We start from the raw sequence: 19,847 nt of genomic DNA on the forward strand, positions 1-19,847 counted from the left end.
ACACAAATATAAACCACTAAAACAGAAGATATGCAAGAGGGCTGTGTGCTTGAAAATGTATAAAATGACAGGAAACCAGGGAGGAACTTAAAATATGAGTCAGCCCTGAGTGTGGCTCAACCTGTTGTTCACAGATGGGCAATTAAACACTTCCACATATCTGTGCCTCTGACGGGAGAGAAAGAGGAAGAGACAGAAAGAGCTCAGATACCCACACATGGCTCAGCAGGCAGCTGTGCTCTCCCTAAGACTGAGGTTCAGTGGCTCCAAGTCATATTTAACATAATTACAACAACAAAAAAGTTCATGTCTTCGTCAACCTCATGATTACAAGTTGGAAACTCACAATTATGAAACCTCAGACTTGTGATGTAATATATAAAGAATGGTAATCGTAATCATAGTGCTTCTCTACTTATTGATGTAGCAGTGGATCTACGTCATGATTCTGAGGAGAAAGTGAAGGTGAGAGAGCACGGCAGAGAGGGAGAGACCCTGAAAACTACACTCCCCGTCAACAATCCGGTCATCATTTACTCCATGAAAAAACACCCCAGTCATTGTGGAATGATTCATTCTTTCCAAGAGCTACTCAAGTCATCTGGTGAAATTGTTTTTATATCGCAGAAAAATAAAATGTTGCAATGTAATTTTTTATCAATATCGTGCAGCCCTAATCCTCGCTAAGTGTGTTTTCTATACAGAGATATCGACATCGGTAAATATCGGTATCGGTCATAACAGCAATATTAATATCGGTTATCGTATCGGCCACAATTTTCACATCGGTGCATCACTGGAAATGACCAATAATCTTTTCACTCAGTGTTTATATAATCAGCATTTCTGATTCATATGAGTAAATCACAGCCCTAGAATAAGCCAAGTATTAGAACATCAGTTTTTTACCAAAACAGAGCCCTAGGACAAACAGTCTCAGTACATAGGGTACAGTCTTTCAAGCAAACCCAAACAAAACTAGAGGTGGAGAGATTGAGACAAAGATATGTAGTCCGAACTGTGTGAGGCGGAGGGGAAGAGAGGCAGGAAACTATTAGGGAAACCAAAAGGGACCAACGCATTCCAAGAACTGTGAGCGAATTACAAAACTTTTACAAACAAAACTACCGATGATGAACCGATTCCTTAAAGGGATACTCCGCTTTTTTTTTTTTTTTTTGGGAAATAGGCTCATTTTACAACTCCCTCAGAGTTAAACAGTTGAGTTTTACCGTTTTCGAATCCATTCAGCCGCTTTTCTGATATTTAGAAGAATATCAGTAACCAGACAGTTTCTGGTCTGAAGTCAATGAGACCAGAATCTGTCTGGTAACTGATATTCTTCTAAATATCAGAAAATCGTCTGAATGGATTCGAAAACGGTAAAACCCAACAGTTAAAGGGTTAGTTCACCTAAAAATGAAAACTAAGTCATTAATTACTCACCCCCATGCTGTACCAACCCCGTAAGACCTTCGTTCGTCTTCGGAACACAAATAAAGATATTTTTGATTAAATTTGAGAGCTGTATAACTACCACATTGGCTCCTAAGGGACTGCCTCTTGACGGCCCAAAAAGTCAATGAAGAAAATGTTTAAATATCCCAAGTGACTACCGTGGCTCAACTATATGTTTATCAAGCGACGCGAATACTTTCTGTGCGAAAAAACAAACAAAAATAACGAGTTTTTTCGACTATTTCTTTTCTTCCTTGTAGGCCAGAAACGAGAATTCCTTAGATTTCCACGACGCATGCGCGAGAATTGCGATCTGAAGTAGTGTAAGCTGGTGTAAGCAGATCGCAAATCTCGCGCATGCGTCGTGGAAATCTAAGGAATTCTCGTTCTGGCCTACAAGGAAGAAAAGAAATAGTCGAAAAAACTCGTTATTTTTGTTTGTTTGTTCGCACAGAAAGTATTCTCGTCGCTTGATAAACATATAGTTGAGCCACGGTAGTCACTTGGGATATTTAAACATTTTCTTCATTGACTTTCTGGGCCGTCAAGAGGCAGTCCCTTAGGCAGCCAATGTGGTAGTTATACAGCTCTCAAATTTAATCAAAAATATCTTCATTTGTGTTCCGAAGACGAACGAAGGTCTTACGGGGTTGGTACAGCATGGGGGTGAGTAATTAATGACTTAATTTTCATTTTTGGGTGAACTAACCCTTTAAGTAGCTTATGGTCATTATGCTCTGTTTCTACACAAGCTAGGGCTTACCTTGCCACCCTGGTTTGCATTGGCATCGTTTGGCACTGGTTTCACACTGTCCCCGGAGAGGGAAGCCACAGTCAGACGAGCAGTAGGGCACATCACAGGCCGGTCCTTTCCAGCCATCCTCACATACACACTGCACCGACTCACTGGAATTCCCCACACGACACTCCCCACGGCCAGAGCAGTTATTGGGGCATGTGTTCACCCTGGGTCAGAAAGACAGAAAAATCAATGCAATGGGAAATGTCATATCGGTGTAGATGTAGCATTGTTTGGACAACCTAGTCAACTTCCTGCTGAAGGCTTATTACAGGTAGCCCAAACTCATGTGATTGATCAAGACAGTTGACATTCCAGACTGCTCAAAAAAGTAATGTTTTGATACAGCCGCAGAGAGAACAGTTCTGTCATGGTTAACTAGGGCTGCACACCATTAAAGTTGCAAATTTAACTTGTGCACAAAATTGGAATATTGCATAAAACACTTGCGAATACAGCATACTTTCCATCCCATGTGTTTAAAGAGAACAAAATCATCATAATGTGGAAAAAATGGAGGTTTCAGCAATCAGGGAAGCCACTATGGCTCCCCTCCCCCCCATCATAAATCACCAGTGCGCAGACAAAACACAATAAACGCTCTCATATTATCTTGCGTTTGGGATCGCAATCTGCTGAGACACTTCAGAGAGATCATTATTCCAAATCATTCTGATAACATACTATGACTAAGGCATTTCTGAACGACCAAACCAACATTTGAGATGCTGTGCCATGAAATTGGTCCGCTGGTTAGTCCAGTTATCCAATCACATCCCATTTTTTAGGCAATATCCCAAAACTAGATGCGTGAAAAAACACAGCTAGTCATGTTTTCATGTTCTTTAGGAACTAAATCGTCAGTTTATTCTCTGCTATTTGTCTCAACCTAAAACTGACAATTTTTGAAGTATTAAAATCACTTCAATTTTGCAAGCCCTTGCGATATGTATAATTGTCATTTTTACCTACGATATTCTGATTTATCTTGCAGCCCTATTGTTTACATTAACAGGGAATTGCTGAAATAGAATTAAACTGAAATATAATTTAAGTAAATATTTCATAAAAAACATTTCTAATTTACTTTTTTTTAGTTATGAATTATGATTCATAATTGATTTGAGTTTTTTTTGATGATATAAAACTGCTATATAATGATGATATATGATGATATAAAACTGCTATATATATATATATATATATATGATATAAAATATTTGAAGCTTTAAATTTCCAATACAGGAATACATATGTCATATAACACTATTTTTTAACTCATTCACCACAATGATTTCAGTTTAATGATTGTCTCGCACCAAACACATCTTATGTAAGCCTATTGTTACACTGTTTGCTTAGGCATACCTTTTCCAGTGCAAAGTTAGACATTGTACTCAGTAGACATTAGCTCTTGCTAATATCGTCCGGCTATTTCCCATACAGCAGTGTCTGGCAATACAGTGGACGTTTAGTCTACAGTAAAAACATCTTGATTTAGAAAAGCTGCAATATACACTAATTCAGCGACACACACGCAGAGCAAAACAGCCGTGTCACAGGATCCATAAAGCATTTACAACAGCAAGGCAAATAAGCTTACACAATACTTTTGGTAAATATTCTAACATCTCAAGTTAATGATTGCTTTCGAAGCATCCAATCATATAAACAGCTGCGTCGAAGGAGAAGATATTCGAATTGAACCTGAAGTGAAGTGTGTAAAAACAGGCGCATTAGTAGGCAGCTCACTCTCTTCGAAAGCTGAACATGGGGAAAAGAGGGACAGCAGAGAATCAAAGGCAGTCTAGCATCTGTCTCTCAGCTTTACATGTTTTTGTGAGTGTCTGCAGTGTGTGTCAGGATTGGTGTTTGATGTTCTATTGATGCTGCACCGCCAGTGTTTTTTTTTTGGGTCCCCGTGAATGCAGTCGCTATAGAAACTGCCGCAGTCGCCGTCAGGACTTCAACATGAGCAGTTCCTGACAGACACAGAGGTCAAAGACATCTGCGCTGCTTCTTTCCCGCTCTTCTTAAATTACTCCGACCTGCATTTTCTTGTTCTAGCCCTTGTTCTCTAGCGTACAGAGCCTTACAGGGACAGTTCAGCCAAAAATTGGTCATCATGACACTCTTACGTCCTTCCAAATCCGCATGGCTTTTTCCCCGCCAAGGAACTCAAAAGCAGCAGAAATTGAGTAGAAGGTCATTTGCATTTTCACATATTTAAACTTGAGATATCAAGATCGATTATGGGGGAAGCAAGACTGCATCACTGACCATCACACAAATAAATTATATTGTAAAATATATTAAAATATAAAACATTCATTGTAATATTTCATGATATTACCTTGTTTTTTTTAAAATATTGCAGCATTGGTTAGCATAGGAGACTTGAAAAAACAAACTTATCTCACTGTATATACCGTATAGTGCAGTGGTTTTTAAATTTGCTTCTTAAATTATGTAGGTTGTTTGTTTTTAGTAGTTTATTACTTTGAGCAAAATATAAAAGGCCTTTTATGCACCTGGTAAATGTAATAAATAAATAAATACATAAAAATCTGATCTAACTTTTTATATTCATATTGGTATGAATATATTTACTTTTTTTGGCAAATATTATAAAAAATTCTTAGGCACACTGCTTTGGCTACCTGGGCCCAAAATTTTTTTAATCTTTGATGGCTATTTTGAGTGTTCAGGATTTTTTCTTTGACAAAGTACTACGGCTGCCTCGATGGAAATGTATAACTGTTCCAAAAAAGTATTGTCCGGACCTCTGCTGGGAAGGAACCTCTTGTAACTTTAATTGAATAGCCCTGTCACAGTGTATAGAGCAGAACACTTTGTCTGTGACCTTGACCTGCCTGTGATTTGTTATGCGGAACAGATGAAGTTGCATTTTCACTGTATCAAAGTGGCTGAAATGACAAATCAAACTTGACTTGATTTTAATGAGGCATATCTGATATTTGGCCAGAAGCATTGTGTTTCACATAAAAAAGGAAGTCACACACATTTGGAATGACACGCAAGAGAGTAAATGATTACAAAATGTTCCTTTTTAGTTGAACTATCACTTTAATACACATCCACATTACCCAGAATCCTCAGAGCTCTTCAACAGCCATGTACAACAAAACCATGCCCTGCTCTAAACTCTTCCAGGCCTCAGCTACAACTCTAGTGTTAAAGGGCGGGCTAAAGTAGATGTTGTTTGCGGGCAGCCAATGAAGACCACAGGCTGGCATTATGCAAATTTGTTATAGGTTTGAGCAAAAAGTAAGACTGGAATTTTTGATGACTCGTTTCAGGCAGTTCAGAATCGTACATTTTCATTTAGGAGACAATAACTCCATTTATAGCGCACATTGATCTTTGAAACAGCTATATTAAACATATTCAAAAAGCATAATAGAGGCACTTTAAATAACGCAGTGTTCATAGGTTATGTATAGCTTTGTAACTAAGCCATAAAGGTTAAAGTTTCAAAGTCCTAAGTTTCACAGAGTAACAAGCATGTTTACAAGCTTCCTTCCAGTTTACTGCGTAAACACGCAGATGTCTGGAATCTTCTAAACTGAATGGAAACTTGACTGATTTGGAGTAAACTACAATAATGTATTTAAGTACACTACCGTTGCAGTACAATTCTTTTAAAATGTTTTTGAAAGAAGTTTCTTACACTCACAAAGCCGGAAATTTAAAAAAAATAAAAAATAAAAATAAATTATTAGAATAAAAATGTAAAATAATATTATTCAAACAGATTTTTATTATTGTAATAATTTTCTATTTTAATATGTAAGGTAAGCTGAATTTTCAGTATTATTACTCCAGTATTTAGTGTCACATGATCCTTTAGAAATCATGTTAATGTTTTTGTGGGAACCACGATACATTTTTCCAGCATTCTTTGACGAATAAATAGTTCAATCCAGCATTTATTTACTTGTTCCTCGACTCGTGGCCGTCTAAGCAAGCAGCTCACTAGGTTTTGTAACAGAACTATGAGCATCAGCCTGTTTCGGCCCAGGAATGAAAGCTTACCTGTAGGAGATGTTGAAGCCAGTGAGATTATACGCAGCGTCACTGAAGAAGTGTAGCAGGGTGAAGCCCGACTGTGCCACCACCTCTGGGACGGTCTCGTTGCTGTAGCTCTCAGGAACAATCAAACCGCTGGAACATGAAAAAGAACACAGAACCTGTAATACATCTTCTGGAAGGGAGCGCAACTCATTCAATAATTTCATCACTTCCTCATTTAATTGTACTCTATTAGAGGGTCTGTGTGCTTTCTTCTTTTTTTTAAATGGGCTGGTCAAAAATGATTAGTGCTGGCTTTTTGTAAGAATATTTTTAAAGATTTTTGTATACATTCTGCCAAATATTGTTCAAACTTTTGGCATATTGGTGAGCACTTCTGAATCACTATCCAAGTACTTCCTTAGACTAGCAGGCTCATCTGATCTCACTTGACAAAAAGCACTTTTGATCATCACCAAGTAAAACTGTAAAAAAATTTAAATAACTGGTTTCTATATTAATATATTGTAAACTAATTTACTCCTGTGATGGCAAAGCTGAATTTGCAGCATCATTACTCCAGTCTTTGGTGTCACATGAGCCTTCAGAAATCATGCGTCACAAATGCTGATTTGAGAAACATTTCTTATTATTATCAATGTTGAAAACAGTTTGTGATGCATTTTTTTAGGATTCTTGAAAGTTCAAAAGAACAGCATTTATTTAAAAAATGAAATCTTTTGTAACATTATAAATGCCTTTACTCTCACTTCTGAATAAAAGTATCACTTTCTTAAAAACAAACTTATGAAAGGTTAGTCCATTTCACAGGGTGGATCTCCTAACGGTAGCTGTCATGTTAAGATCACATTACCAGTCAAACGCCATGAACTTTATCCTATTACCAGTCACTTTTGGTTGAAGAACCAATCATGGATGAGATATATATCAGGGAACTTCCACAAGCCCTCAGGTATGTTTTAGGGGTCATTCATACCGTTTAAAACCAGTGTCTGATGTGGTGGAAGTACACTAGCCTTCAGGAACACTCCTGTATTCTAATCTAATCCTGGATTAACAGGTCATTACCTGGAAATCTCACTCCTCCTGTTAAAACCTCATGCACACACACAGAAATGAAGAGAATACCTGAAGGCAGCGAGTAAAGGAGAGTAGATGGAGTCTCCATCGTACACGTACAGATGATCCCAACTGCACTCCGTGGCAAAATGCTCAAAGCGAAGCCTCAGGATCGAGTTTGGCCTGCCGAGAAAAAGACGACCATCAACCACCATAACACACATAAATACTAAGTATCTGATATAGAGGTCAGCTACATGACCAAAACCTGACAGGACCCAGCAAGCGGTTTAAGGGCGTTTTCAGACATGTAGATCGTTTGTTTTGCTCCAAAATAGGAATTTAAATTGTTACAATGTTGCCTTTTCTTCTATATATTTTTTTTAGCGGGAATCGGGACATCATTCTAGCAGTGCACCTAACAAACAAAAGTGTTTGTTTCAAAATAAATGCTTCAAACTAAAGTTTTTAATAAATAAAAATGAACATTATGATTTGATAACCATAACCATATGATTTGAAATAATTTGAACATTATTATTTGATATAGGATAAAACAATAATTGAATTAAATCAATTGCATGATTATGACAATGCATATTAACATTTACCAAATGATGATCATTTCACATTTGTTTGGCAGAAAATCGTAGGATTTTTTTTTTTTTTTTTCAGGCAGGATCACAATCCACAATCTTATCCCAATGCGTGTTTAATGCTATTTTTCAGGTTACTCAGCAGTACATCCAAACTGATTTCCCCATTTTAAAAAACAGCCCAACAATATCAGAAAAAAAAACCCAAAAACAATAATCACTTTAGAAACTAATATAATGGTTGTTATTTTACCATATAAATAAACAAATCTATTATTGGTGTCTTGGGGAAAAAGAGCAAAGTAATCAATGTTAAAGGCTTTAAAATGTAACAATCCCACCTCTAATCTGAGAAAGAGTTTGTTTTTTAGACCAATACTCACTGTCCCTCAATAAGCCACGTGCACTTGGTCTTGTATTTGTAGTTTCCAGCTCCGTCAGAGAGGTAGCCAGAGGGTCCTGTTAGCCTGCGTATGACACACACACACACACAAAAAACATTACTACACCAATCGGAACACAGCTACTAATACACACCTAAAGGGACAGGTAACTTCTCAACCAGCATTAAATCACATTTACCTTTTTAAAGCGAATTTTCACGACCGAAATCTAGTCATTTCCATTAGAATTTGCATGTTCTGGAATTTAGCTTGAGCGCTTCAGATTTTCCCACACATTTTCCCTAGTCACTCACGCTCATACTACTGTGCTTCCTACATTGTACATACATTAGCTGTATAAATTAAACGTGCTAATGTGACTACCTTTAAGGAGCAGTAACATCACCTACAATATTGGAGCGTCAATCAGATTATTATCTATGATGTTATGAAATGTGTAGCTATAACATCAATGTCAGGAATATAGTCTAAACTGGTACATTGCGACACCTTAATATGAACAACCTACTGATATGTAGCCAGGTGTGTGTGTCAGTGTGGCGATAAGCTATCTGAAGCCCCTGTCTACAGTCTCAAAGAGCTTTGTTAACATTAACAAACCCAGTTCATTAACACACCCACAATCCTGTGGGATCTGCACATACACACTCCAGCAGACAGCTGTGACAAACACACATCCCTGAGACGTGATTCTCAATGGCGCACAGCAATCTTCCACCCAGCCTATTAGATCATCATTCAACAACGTCCCATTTGAATCATCGACAATTAAAATCACGCATTTCTTCAAATAAAGCACCGGCGTTAGATAATGGGCAACGAATAGCTGAATAATTGAGCTGTTGTGCTTTTTCCTGCCAGTCTCCATTCAGCCTTTATGATGATCGAAGACAGCCGAGAGAATGTTAGAAATGCCTGTCAGCCATTAGTGATTTCAAACCTGGGTCTACTGAGAATTGGACTTGCTAAGTGTAAGAGACAGAGCACTTAGTGCGAGCGGCACACAATCGACTGTGAAGCTGATGCTGTAGTTTAACAGAACACACCATCAGACGGTGTTTAGCAGAAACGCCGTCTCCGGTCAGGGCGACATTCTGGGAAAGGAATGGATGCTTCATGTGTTTGGGGCGGGTGTGTGGAGGAAACAGTCAGGCTTCTGTACTTCAACTAATGATCCACTAAAAAGAGGCCATTTAGTAAAGCAGATTCTGTTGCTGATTATTGTGTTATGGAATTATGAATTGGCCAGCAAATTAGACAGCATGCAGCATACAACATCACCCTTTCATGCAGAATATGCATCCTCTCTTTTTGCGATTTCAAACACAGTCAGGACTCAGGGAACACATTATATTAATAGATATCCATTCATATAGGAAAAAATGGCGTTTGTAATACAACCCGGTAGGCTCTTTCATACTGAATTTCACACTCTACTCTTCTTACTCCAAAGTATTGTAGCATTACTATGGTACTGTGAAATATAGGCTACTATGAGATTGTCATTCATTATTACGGTCCTCCAAAAATAAACATGAAACATGTTTAAGAAACATGATGTCCAGATATATTGTATTACCATGGGACTAGAATCACCATTAAGCATGGTGACATCTGAAAACAGCACGTCTCATATACAAGAGACTCTCCATATCAAAAGTCAGTGTGACATATACAACAGAGCTTGACATTAACTTTTTATGCTGGGCAAGCCACTCAAGATTATCACTGGCCACAATTTTATTGTAGGGAAATTATGTTTTATTATGGGTGTGACAATACACTTAGCTCACATGAGACGATACACGATATTGGGTTCAGGAGAGTGAGACTTAACAGAGATCACTTAACACTGTTTTTAAGAAATGTTCTATAGCAAAAAAAATTTTATACGACTGAAAGTCCAAAAATAGAAAACAATACAGGTGCATTTTGAAATGTTTTAACTAATCTAGGGCTGTCATACTCAACCATTTATTTTGGTAATCGAGTAATCCGTCTATTTTGGTGATTAATCTGATAAAAAGTGAACAATAGCCTTAAAAATGACTTAAAATACATATATAATAACAATGAGGCAATAATAAGTGATTCAACTAAAGTATCAGAAGAAAGTAATCATATGGTTTTATTCAAAAACACTTAAAAAAATGCCAATGGCCCGGTGATCTGACACTACAGCATGATCAACTCCTTGTTTGGCCAATTTTCATTTTAATTTGAGTCATTTTGTTGTGCTATTTCCGGGCTGGGCAATGATTAATCGCGTTTTTGAATCACGATTAAACAAGTTTTTGTTTACATAATATATGTGTGTGTACTGTGTATAATTATTTTGTATATATAAATTCACACACATGCAAGAAAAATGTGTTATCAATATAAAAAGTATGAATATTTAATATAAATATATTTACAGTATATATATATAAATATTTCTTTAATATATACATACATGTGTGTATTTATATATATACAAAATAATTCTACACACACTACACATACACACATATTATAAAAACACAAACATTTATTTTGGATACGATTAATCACGATTAATTGTTGCCCAGCCCTATTTTTTATAATTATATTTTACTTTACTTTTACTTCAGATTTAGTAACTTCAGTTTATTTCAGTCAGTTGCCGAAAAACAATTAAGTATTTTAAGTTTAATTTCATTTTAGCTTTATTTCCATTACTGAAAAACTTAGCAAAAAGTTTAGCAATAACAACACTGAGTATTATCAGTCAGATTATGAACAAACCTGTGACCAGAGTCAAAACAATGATTATTATTATGATTATGATTATGTGCCCACAATATACCCAAAATACACGTCCTTGGCAGGGATCTATATTGAAAAACAGAGCTACTAGTAAATTTACACTCTGTTCCATAGACTTATTAAGAAGAGAGAAACATTCCTGATCCGAGATGAAATGGTAGAATAAACGGTCTCTGCCTCCAGCGTGTCTGTGTTAAGATTCGTGATTGACACCACATGATCATTTGGCTTCAGTCTGTCTGTCTCTTCTCAGTTATTTGTAGCCAGAATCACCCTGCATGACCCAAAGCCTCCAATGTAACCAGTGTCTCTGCCAGACTTTGCCCATCAGTGAATCACATCCCATGATGGAGCAGCATGTGGCAAACATCATATTCCAATGAAACCTTATAATACTACTGTTCATCAGTGAAGTTAATCTGGTCAGGTTTATGCCAATGTTGAGAAGTTACAAAAACGTTTTTAACGAAAACAGTTGAACCACTAAAACCTAGAATGAGACTTGAAACATTTTTGACAATAACAATTATTGATGACCACTGGGTGAAAAATTTTCAGTGATTGTCATGAGGGTCAGCATTTTGAAGGATTTAGTTCAACCAAAAATGAACATTATGTCATTCCAAAGCCATAAGACTTTTTGTCATTTTCAAAACACAAATGAGGATCTTTTTGATTAAACCTGAGGGATTTCGGACCCTCCATTGACAGCTACACAACTACAACTACAAAGTTCAAAAAGAGATCGTAAACCATTTGAATAGAGCAGTTTAGTCCAAATTTTCTGAAGAGACTCGATAACTTCACATGATGAGCAGATTTAACTTTAGGCTTTTAATATTATTCGCTCAATTTTTTCCACATAGATTGCATATAAATGACAATATAAAACACTTATATAATGAAAATAAAATAAAACTTTTGTGACATTGGGAACATTTAAGTGTGCAATTAAGTGATAAATAACAACAATAACTATGTTTTGTCAAAGTATCATCCGATACTGATCCTAACAGAAAACGGTCGAGTTGTAAATAAAACATTCATGTCAAATGTAAAGTGTCATAAACATACAAAATTCAATAACTATTTTTGGATAGGGTAAAAACAACAATGTTTATATAGGCTATTTAGCCTGGGAAAATGTGTCAACAACCGTAACGTTAAGTACTAACTGTAACAACTAATTATATTGGATTAGAAATTAACGTAAAAACCAGTGAGGACTTTGCCTAGTGTCAGAACACCACTGCACACTGCTTATTTATAACCTTTGAGGGCTTCAAGACTTGATTTAGACTTACATTTAACACCATGAAGCAGTTTCTAATGACAGTAAAGAGCATCAGATTCCAAACAGCGCAGGTTGTTTATCTTCGTAATTCCTTAACATGAGCCTTCATGATACGCTGGTTAATATTTCATTGATGAACTAGTCCCTGACAAAAGTTACAGTGTTTTGGTTGTACTTCACGTATTCGACTGTGAATAAGAACCGTTTGTGTCTCACCTGAAGCGGCCGCCGCAGTGCTGGCACTGCTCCCCGACCCATCCCGGCTCGCATACACACACGCCGCTGGCAGTGTTACACTGGCCGTTCAAGCACGGCTTATCACACTCCTTCGCCTCCGTGGCCGCGGGCAGACGTACCAGTCCGCTCAGGGCTGTGATGATGAGAATAGATCGCAGAACGGTGCCGTGAAGGCCTAAGCGAGGCAGGCCGTGTGAGAGACACCAGCCCCGGCCAAGGGCCCTCCGAACCTCCGCGGCCATTCCCACAGAAACGGCTGACAGACGGTGACGAATCCGCTGCTAGTGACTAGCGGATGGTGAGAGACAAAGGATAGCAGTATCGTCGATGCTGTCGGCTGGCCGTGGTTTCTTTGGAGGCTGATTTTTTCTCTTTTTTTTCTTGTTCACATTTTACCGATGCTTATCGCTGCAGTGCCTAGACGCATATTGACACCCGGAACTGACGACATGCGGAAGTGCGCATTGATTGATAAGGAGCGCGGGGTTTAACAAAGTAATTATGACAACTGGATCAAGAGAACAAAAAAAATAAAAAAATATGAACAATTAAAATAATATGGAATATTACACAAATAAAGCAATATGATAAAAGGTGAGTATAATGCAGTAGTATTGAGTTTATTCTGTGTGGGATCATACGTGGTTGCTACATCAAATAAAAAAGTAAGCATAATTCTCTACAGCTCTTTCTAAAACACTTAAGTTATATTAAATGCGAATTGTTTGTGATAAGGTTCATTTCAACAATTCTGGTGTAGACAAAAATAAATAAATAAATAAATAAAATGTGTCTGTAAAAATATATATAGTTAAACAGCGTTCCCCTGTGGCACTTTTTGGTATTCACATGTATTATGAAAGTTTAAGAACAATTTAAGAACAATGGTTTTAGATTTATAGCTTGAAACCTGGACTAAATTCAGAGGCATTCAATCATAGCAAAGTGCAACTAAAACTTAGTGTATATTCATGTTAGATTTTTTTTTTTTTTAGAAAAAACAAACAAAACACTTTTACAAACATCATAGAACGTTTATTACATTATTGACTTGTAAGAAGTCACAATATTTCAACGCACTCCACTGGATGAAGTGCATTCATATACCTTATTTATACCTCAACCAATCCAACGGATTGATTTTTATAGTTGACATAAATAAAAACAAACATATTTACATAAACGGCAGGAGACATGGCTCGGCTAAAGAGCATGAAACCGGGATTTCAACAGTCACAGAAAAGAAAAAAAACATCTGAAGAACATTGGACAAACTGAAACGGCCAAAACCAAACGCTAAATTAACAATAATGAAACGTCAATAAAACGTTCAATCAATAAAATGAATTTAATCCAAAGACTGAGGAGAATTATTAGATGGGGAAAGATCTGTTGGAAGGATTTGCCACAGTGATCTGAACAGGATCAGCATTCCTTGCTGTCTTCACTGGGTCAGGTTCACAGATATATGTTAAAAGGTGAAGGGTTCACAAAGCGGTCCCTGACGTGGATCACAGGACGCAGTCCTCGTGCTTAAGGGTCAAAGGTCATAATCTCAAATCCGTTCTGCAGCATATGGCCTGTTCAGGAAACGCACCAGTATTCACATACATACATAAGCTGCTCCTGAAGGTGCAGAGGCACCCGGTGCTCTTCAACGCAACCAGAGATCCAATCCGTCACCACAATCCACTATCGCCATTCTCTCAAACTTTGACAACAGTTCTTAGGAAAAACGTCCATAGAAGTTGAAAAAAGTCATAAAAAGTGGTCACTATACAGAAAAATCCATCATATACAAAAGAAAACTCACTCCCTCTAATAATCAAAATTGGTAAGAAAAATCATACAATCAGTAATTACCTGATATGTTACAATTAAGGGTGTGTGCTGAATTTTTGGTCGAAGTTGTATCCTTTCTTATTGTGTGATTAGTCAAAGCACTTCTTTCTTATTCAGATTTTTTTTTTTTTTTTTTTCAAAATGACCCAGTAAACTACCTTTCTGGGTGCTACTGACATGAAGTATTTTACAGAATGATTTTTTTTAAAGTCTCCATTCTAAGTCTCATACTGACCATCACTAACATGTCATTCGTGTCTCAAAGTCCAGCTTAAAGGCAGTTTGAACATTTCCACATCCACTCATATGCAGACTCATGTTCATCAAGTAATATGCACATTAGCCACTAACACTGTATCAGCGAGTGGCTATAATGCCTCTGAACTTGTGCGTTCGGTCTTGAACGAGCACCTTTAAAGCACACAAAGCCTCTCTTGCTTGGTATTTCAGCCTATTTACATTAGAGGAGAGAAAGAACTCGTACAATTTCCCGCTTGGAAAGGAAAGCACGCGTCACACAACTTCCCGTTTAAGACATGCAGAGTGAACGGCTTCCGAAGGCAGGTCACTCATTAGCATTCGTCAGCACTGGAAAAACAACAACTCTCCTTCTAGTGTGTGTGCGTGGGTGTGTTAAAATGCATCTGTCGCATGGAATCATGGGATTGGTTGACTGAGTTGAAAGAAATGCAATGGGGCCTTTTTCTTAATTATTGAACGCACTTGGCACAAAAACCACAGTGGGCAGCAATTTCATTTATGTTTACGATGTGTGTGATTCCAATTGTCGAGGTTTGTGGAATGATCTTAATGAGATCTTGATTTTGTTGGGTTTATCTGAATGTGCGTTGCAAGAGGTGGTGACTGGTTGTGTTTGTCATCCTGCAGACGAGGTACAGTATGTGTGTCTTTGAGTGGGAGTTCTAGTTTGATGAGGATATCTGTCTTGACGGCCGTCCAGCAGACGACGCGCTGTACGTTCGAGTGCGTGGTCGGATTCTGCAGGGCATCTCCAACTCCTGGAATAAAGGGGCCTCTGTGATTTCTGACGCCTCGGGGCGTTCCGCGGGCACTCGGGACAGCATACAGCGCACCATCTGTGCCTGAAACACAAACAGATACAATGATATTAGTGTGTGGAAAAAATCCTAATAATATATCATTTATAAAGTGACTGATTGACAACTACAGCTTACACTAGGGGGCCTCGGCACACTACAAAAGGGACCACTGGATACATATATATATATATATATATATATATTAGTAATATAATATCAATAAAAAATTAAGTTATATATATATATGCGCATATTTATAAAACGGTTAGTTCGAATCCTTGATTCTGATTGGTCAAGAGCTGTGCTTTATTCACGATAAAACACTGCTATGACCGCTTCACCCAACGGTTCTATTGATCTCTGTTTTTATTTGAGTTTTCATGCATTTTACACATTGGAACGTGTTGCTGTTCACACTCATGGACTATTTTTTCTAGCGGAAGGAAGGCTTTTAGTGATTTTACTTCAAGAAAGTTGCACTAATACATTGTTGTTGTTTTTTACTTTAATATTGTGTGGCAACCGTTTTATAAAAGCAATAAGGTACTTGAGGCAAGTGCTGTATCATAAATAAGTAACGGCTGAAGGGGTTGCAGGCAATCCGCTTCGCGTCGTGCCTAACATCGCCCTTCAGCTGTTACTTATTCACGATACAGAACTTGCCTCGAGTACCTTATTGCTTACATATATGCATGCTAGAAAAACATTGAAAAAACTATTGTTTTTTATTGAAGTTCTTGAAATGTCTTAATTTACCTATATCAACACTCCCAGTTTTTATTAATTATATAATGTTTATAGTTCTGTTCATTTTTTATAGGGGTCTTCAAACACTCTGTGGGGCCAAAAAATGTATGCAAGTATGTAATATAGACAGCTAGTGGTTAACATTCCAAATATTTGAGAAGGAGGGGTGGGGGAAACCAGTCTTTCTGACTCAATGCTCACAAGGGTTACAAAATTGAGGACACACAACCGGGAGTGAGTACATTTGACAATGGAAGGTGAGGAGCCTTAAGGCTGATTTATAATGTACTTCTGCGTCGGAGCTACGCCGGAGCCTCTACGCTATAGACTACGCGTTCGCGTTGGTTTTCATTTATACTTCTGCATCGTTGTCTGTGTTGACGTGCAATTACACATGCAGAGGGAGCATGTGAAAGCTGGGGAGCGGTTCTAGAAGACCAATCACAGCGCTTGCGGTATGCATAGAATTGACGCATTGTTAAATTTTTGGAGAGAAGCACGTCAGGGAACTATACGCATAAGTATAAATTGGGCTTTACACTAAGTTGATGAGTTGATTTATCTGTGTTTAATATGCCTATGGTCTTATAGCTTTTTTTAGATGGACGGATGACAAGGCTTTTTAGGTCAAGTAGAATCTGTATCTCTGACTCAGTTCGTTTGCTGGCTTCCATGGCTGCCTGTTATGTGCCAAACTGGGGTGTCGAAAATTCTATAGGGTAAATTGGCAGTGGCAGGATCACACATACCAAAACAGACATCCCGACATCGAACGCACATTTCAAAGTAGAATAACTGGCTGTAGAATTGTTTTTCAGAGAACAAGTGTATGAACGGAGCACATTTCCTATTATCTCTGCAAACATATGGCATTTTTATGCTTTAGTACAGTCAAAACCATTACATTCAGCACCTTTAAGACAAAACATTGTATGAAGCTGCTTTTAAACACGTGTGCATGCATTGTGGTACGCTTTAAATACAACTGATTTAACATTCTAAATTTAGTGTGCTAAAACAGGTCTGACGACTGCGTTCTGCTGCTGTGTAAATGCAAACAAACATTAGGCTGGACATGTTGATGTTGTAATTGTAACCTTGCTCCTATAGGGGGCACTAGAAGTGTTGTTCATCTTTCAGATTTCCCAATTGTATGGTCACTCCCACTCCACCTCCATTGCAAAATACCCAGAAGTATAGGCACACAAACTTACTTCCAGAACATTGGCCTTACAGAAAGCAGCAGGAAACTGTAGGGCTCTGACCTCTGTGAGAGTCTGAAAGAAAGCGAGATGTTTACCAATCAGTACAATATAATTACATAATCTATTTTATAGAAATTCATTTAATTTTTTACAGAAATTAATACTTTTATTCAGTAAGGATTCATTAAATTGATAAAAAGTGACTAAATAATGTTACAAAATATTTCTATTTCAAATAATAATAAGAAATCTGAATATTTGAATGATTTATGAAGGATCGTGTGACACTGAAGACTGGAGTAATAGCAGCTTTGCCATCACAGGAATAAATTACTCAAAATAAAAAAGGGTTATTTTAAATAAATTGTAATATTTCACAGTATTATTTTTTTTTTCTAAATAGGTTCTTAAAAATTAAATGCAGCCTAGGAGAGCATTAGACTTCCTTCAAAATCATAAAATACTACCAACCCCAAACTTTTGAATGGTAGTGTTCGAATGGTATGCGGTCTTACCCTGACTCTCTCCATCTGGGTGCGGAATGGACAGAGAAGCTCAAAAAGAATCAGGCCAAGTGAATAAATGTCCACCTTGTGAGAATAAGAATTCCCAGACAGCTAAAGAGGGGGAAAATGGAAGAGATGAGAAAGGGGGAAAAATATTCTGCTAAGTAGAAATCTGATCGTTTTAATGATCGTTGCCCTTAAGTTTAAATTGTGTATAGTAGTGACTGGAACTGACCTGTTCAGGGCTCATGTAGAGTTTGGTGCCCACTTGGCCAGTGTGACGGGCATACATTGGCATTGGTGTGAGGTTACTCAGCTCCTCATCGTCTTCCTCCTGATCCATAGCAGTGACCAATCCGAAGTCTCCCACCTTCACCACGTCATCCATTGTGAAGAAGATATTGGATGGCTGAGAGAGAAAGAGAATGAAGTGAAAAAGCAGTTTGCAAAGGGAAATCCCTCACTGCAATCACATTACATTTCAGCATTCTACCTTAAGATCTCTGTGCATAAGTCCTTTGCCATGCAGGAAATCCACAGCTTCTGCGATCTGCAGGAAGATATCCAGACACTGACTGTGCTCCCTGAGCTCAGGCAAACACCTCTGCGCCATCCAGTCTTTCAGATTCTCTTTCCTGCACAGCTGCATCTGAATGTACAAGTAGACCTTAGGTGTGAGCGGGGGCCGCGTGACGGGGCAGGGGGTGCTGGGGGCCAGGCTCAGAGAGGTGGGCCTTAATGACAAGTTAGAGGGTTGTCCCACTGATGAACTACGCTGGGTTTTGGAGCCAGACTGTGAAAGGCACGCAGGTGGCACAGGTGTACTTCCGCTGAGGTCACTGTCATTGTCCTGGTGTTCACAGCCTGAGTCCTCAAAAACTATATCGAAGGAGGAAGAAGTGCAGTCGCCGTGAGCAACTGTGCGGGGAGGGCAGAGCTCAAAAGAGTGGGGGGAATCCGAGACCTCCAGGACAGCCTCTGGGTCGGCCTGGCTGTCACGCTCTGACATCATACTGTCCGGTCCCTGGCCTTCCACACACACCTGATCCCCGATGCACAGACTCGTGTCCCCACCGGCCGCACACACGCATGAGGAGTCCACTGGAGATGGAGTGGCCACAGGAACCTTGACTGAGAATGCCTCCATGTGGTCAGGAGAACTCAGTAACCAGTCAGCAGTACTGAGAAAAACAAAACAAAAAACATTCCCATTAATGTCCTTGCTTCACTAAAATACACTGATTTATATTTATAATAAAAATAAATCATTTAATTAGATTAATGACATAAAGGACAGATAATCAAGTTACAGACAGGCAACAGAGAGACAGTCAGACAAATAATAGACAGACAGATTGATAGATAGAGAGACAATAGATAGATAGACAAAGAAATATTAGAGTTAGAAAGACAGACATACAAATAATAGATAGTTAGTTACCAGTATAATAATAATAATACTTGGAAAGACACAGAAAGTCAAACCAATAACAGACATAGTTACACAGAAATATAGATGATAGCCAGACAGAGCAACAGATATTTATTTACATACAAAAACTACTGTAAACATGTAAATGAAAGTGACCAGAAAATGTTGCAAGCTTGTGTCATTCACATGAGCACTGTGCACTAAGGAGCAGCTGCAACTTTATTTTAAATTGAATACAAATTATTTTAAATGTATGCTTTTCTGATGCATTTCAATGAATTTTCCCATTTTGAAAATTCATTCAATAGACTGCAGTATCTCTAAATACTCATGATTAATTAAACATTTTAGATCCAAAAAACAAATT

At 37.9% G+C, this 19,847-nt stretch overlaps 2 protein-coding genes across 3 annotated transcripts in view; both read right to left on the reverse strand.

Annotated features, from left to right (window-relative positions):
- atrn (attractin) overlaps nucleotides 1-13,137 on the reverse strand; it is a 61,363-nt gene extending 48,226 nt beyond the window's left edge. For both annotated transcript variants that reach the window (XM_039672461.2, XM_039672460.2), the window contains exons 1-5: nucleotides 12,667-13,137; nucleotides 8,349-8,432; nucleotides 7,439-7,552; nucleotides 6,314-6,442; nucleotides 2,222-2,424 (exon numbers count right to left, since the gene is read on the reverse strand). In XM_039672461.2, the coding sequence (XP_039528395.2) occupies nucleotides 2,222-2,424; nucleotides 6,314-6,442; nucleotides 7,439-7,552; nucleotides 8,349-8,432; nucleotides 12,667-12,929 (793 nt within the window). In that variant the 5' untranslated portion in view covers nucleotides 12,930-13,137. The remainder of the gene's footprint in view (nucleotides 1-2,221; nucleotides 2,425-6,313; nucleotides 6,443-7,438; nucleotides 7,553-8,348; nucleotides 8,433-12,666) is intronic.
- A 563-nt stretch (nucleotides 13,138-13,700) lies between these two features.
- eif2ak3 (eukaryotic translation initiation factor 2 alpha kinase 3) overlaps nucleotides 13,701-19,847 on the reverse strand; it is a 31,645-nt gene continuing 25,498 nt past the window's right edge. The window contains exons 13-17 of the mRNA XM_039672462.2: nucleotides 18,542-19,229; nucleotides 18,284-18,457; nucleotides 18,058-18,159; nucleotides 17,552-17,614; nucleotides 13,701-15,632 (exon numbers count right to left, since the gene is read on the reverse strand). Of these exons, the coding sequence (XP_039528396.2) occupies nucleotides 15,453-15,632; nucleotides 17,552-17,614; nucleotides 18,058-18,159; nucleotides 18,284-18,457; nucleotides 18,542-19,229 (1,207 nt within the window). The 3' untranslated portion in view covers nucleotides 13,701-15,452. The remainder of the gene's footprint in view (nucleotides 15,633-17,551; nucleotides 17,615-18,057; nucleotides 18,160-18,283; nucleotides 18,458-18,541; nucleotides 19,230-19,847) is intronic.

This window comes from Pimephales promelas, chromosome 11 (assembly GCF_988280905.1).
Source record: "Pimephales promelas chromosome 11, fPimPro1.hap1.1, whole genome shotgun sequence".
Lineage (NCBI taxonomy): Eukaryota > Metazoa > Chordata > Actinopteri > Cypriniformes > Leuciscidae > Pimephales > Pimephales promelas.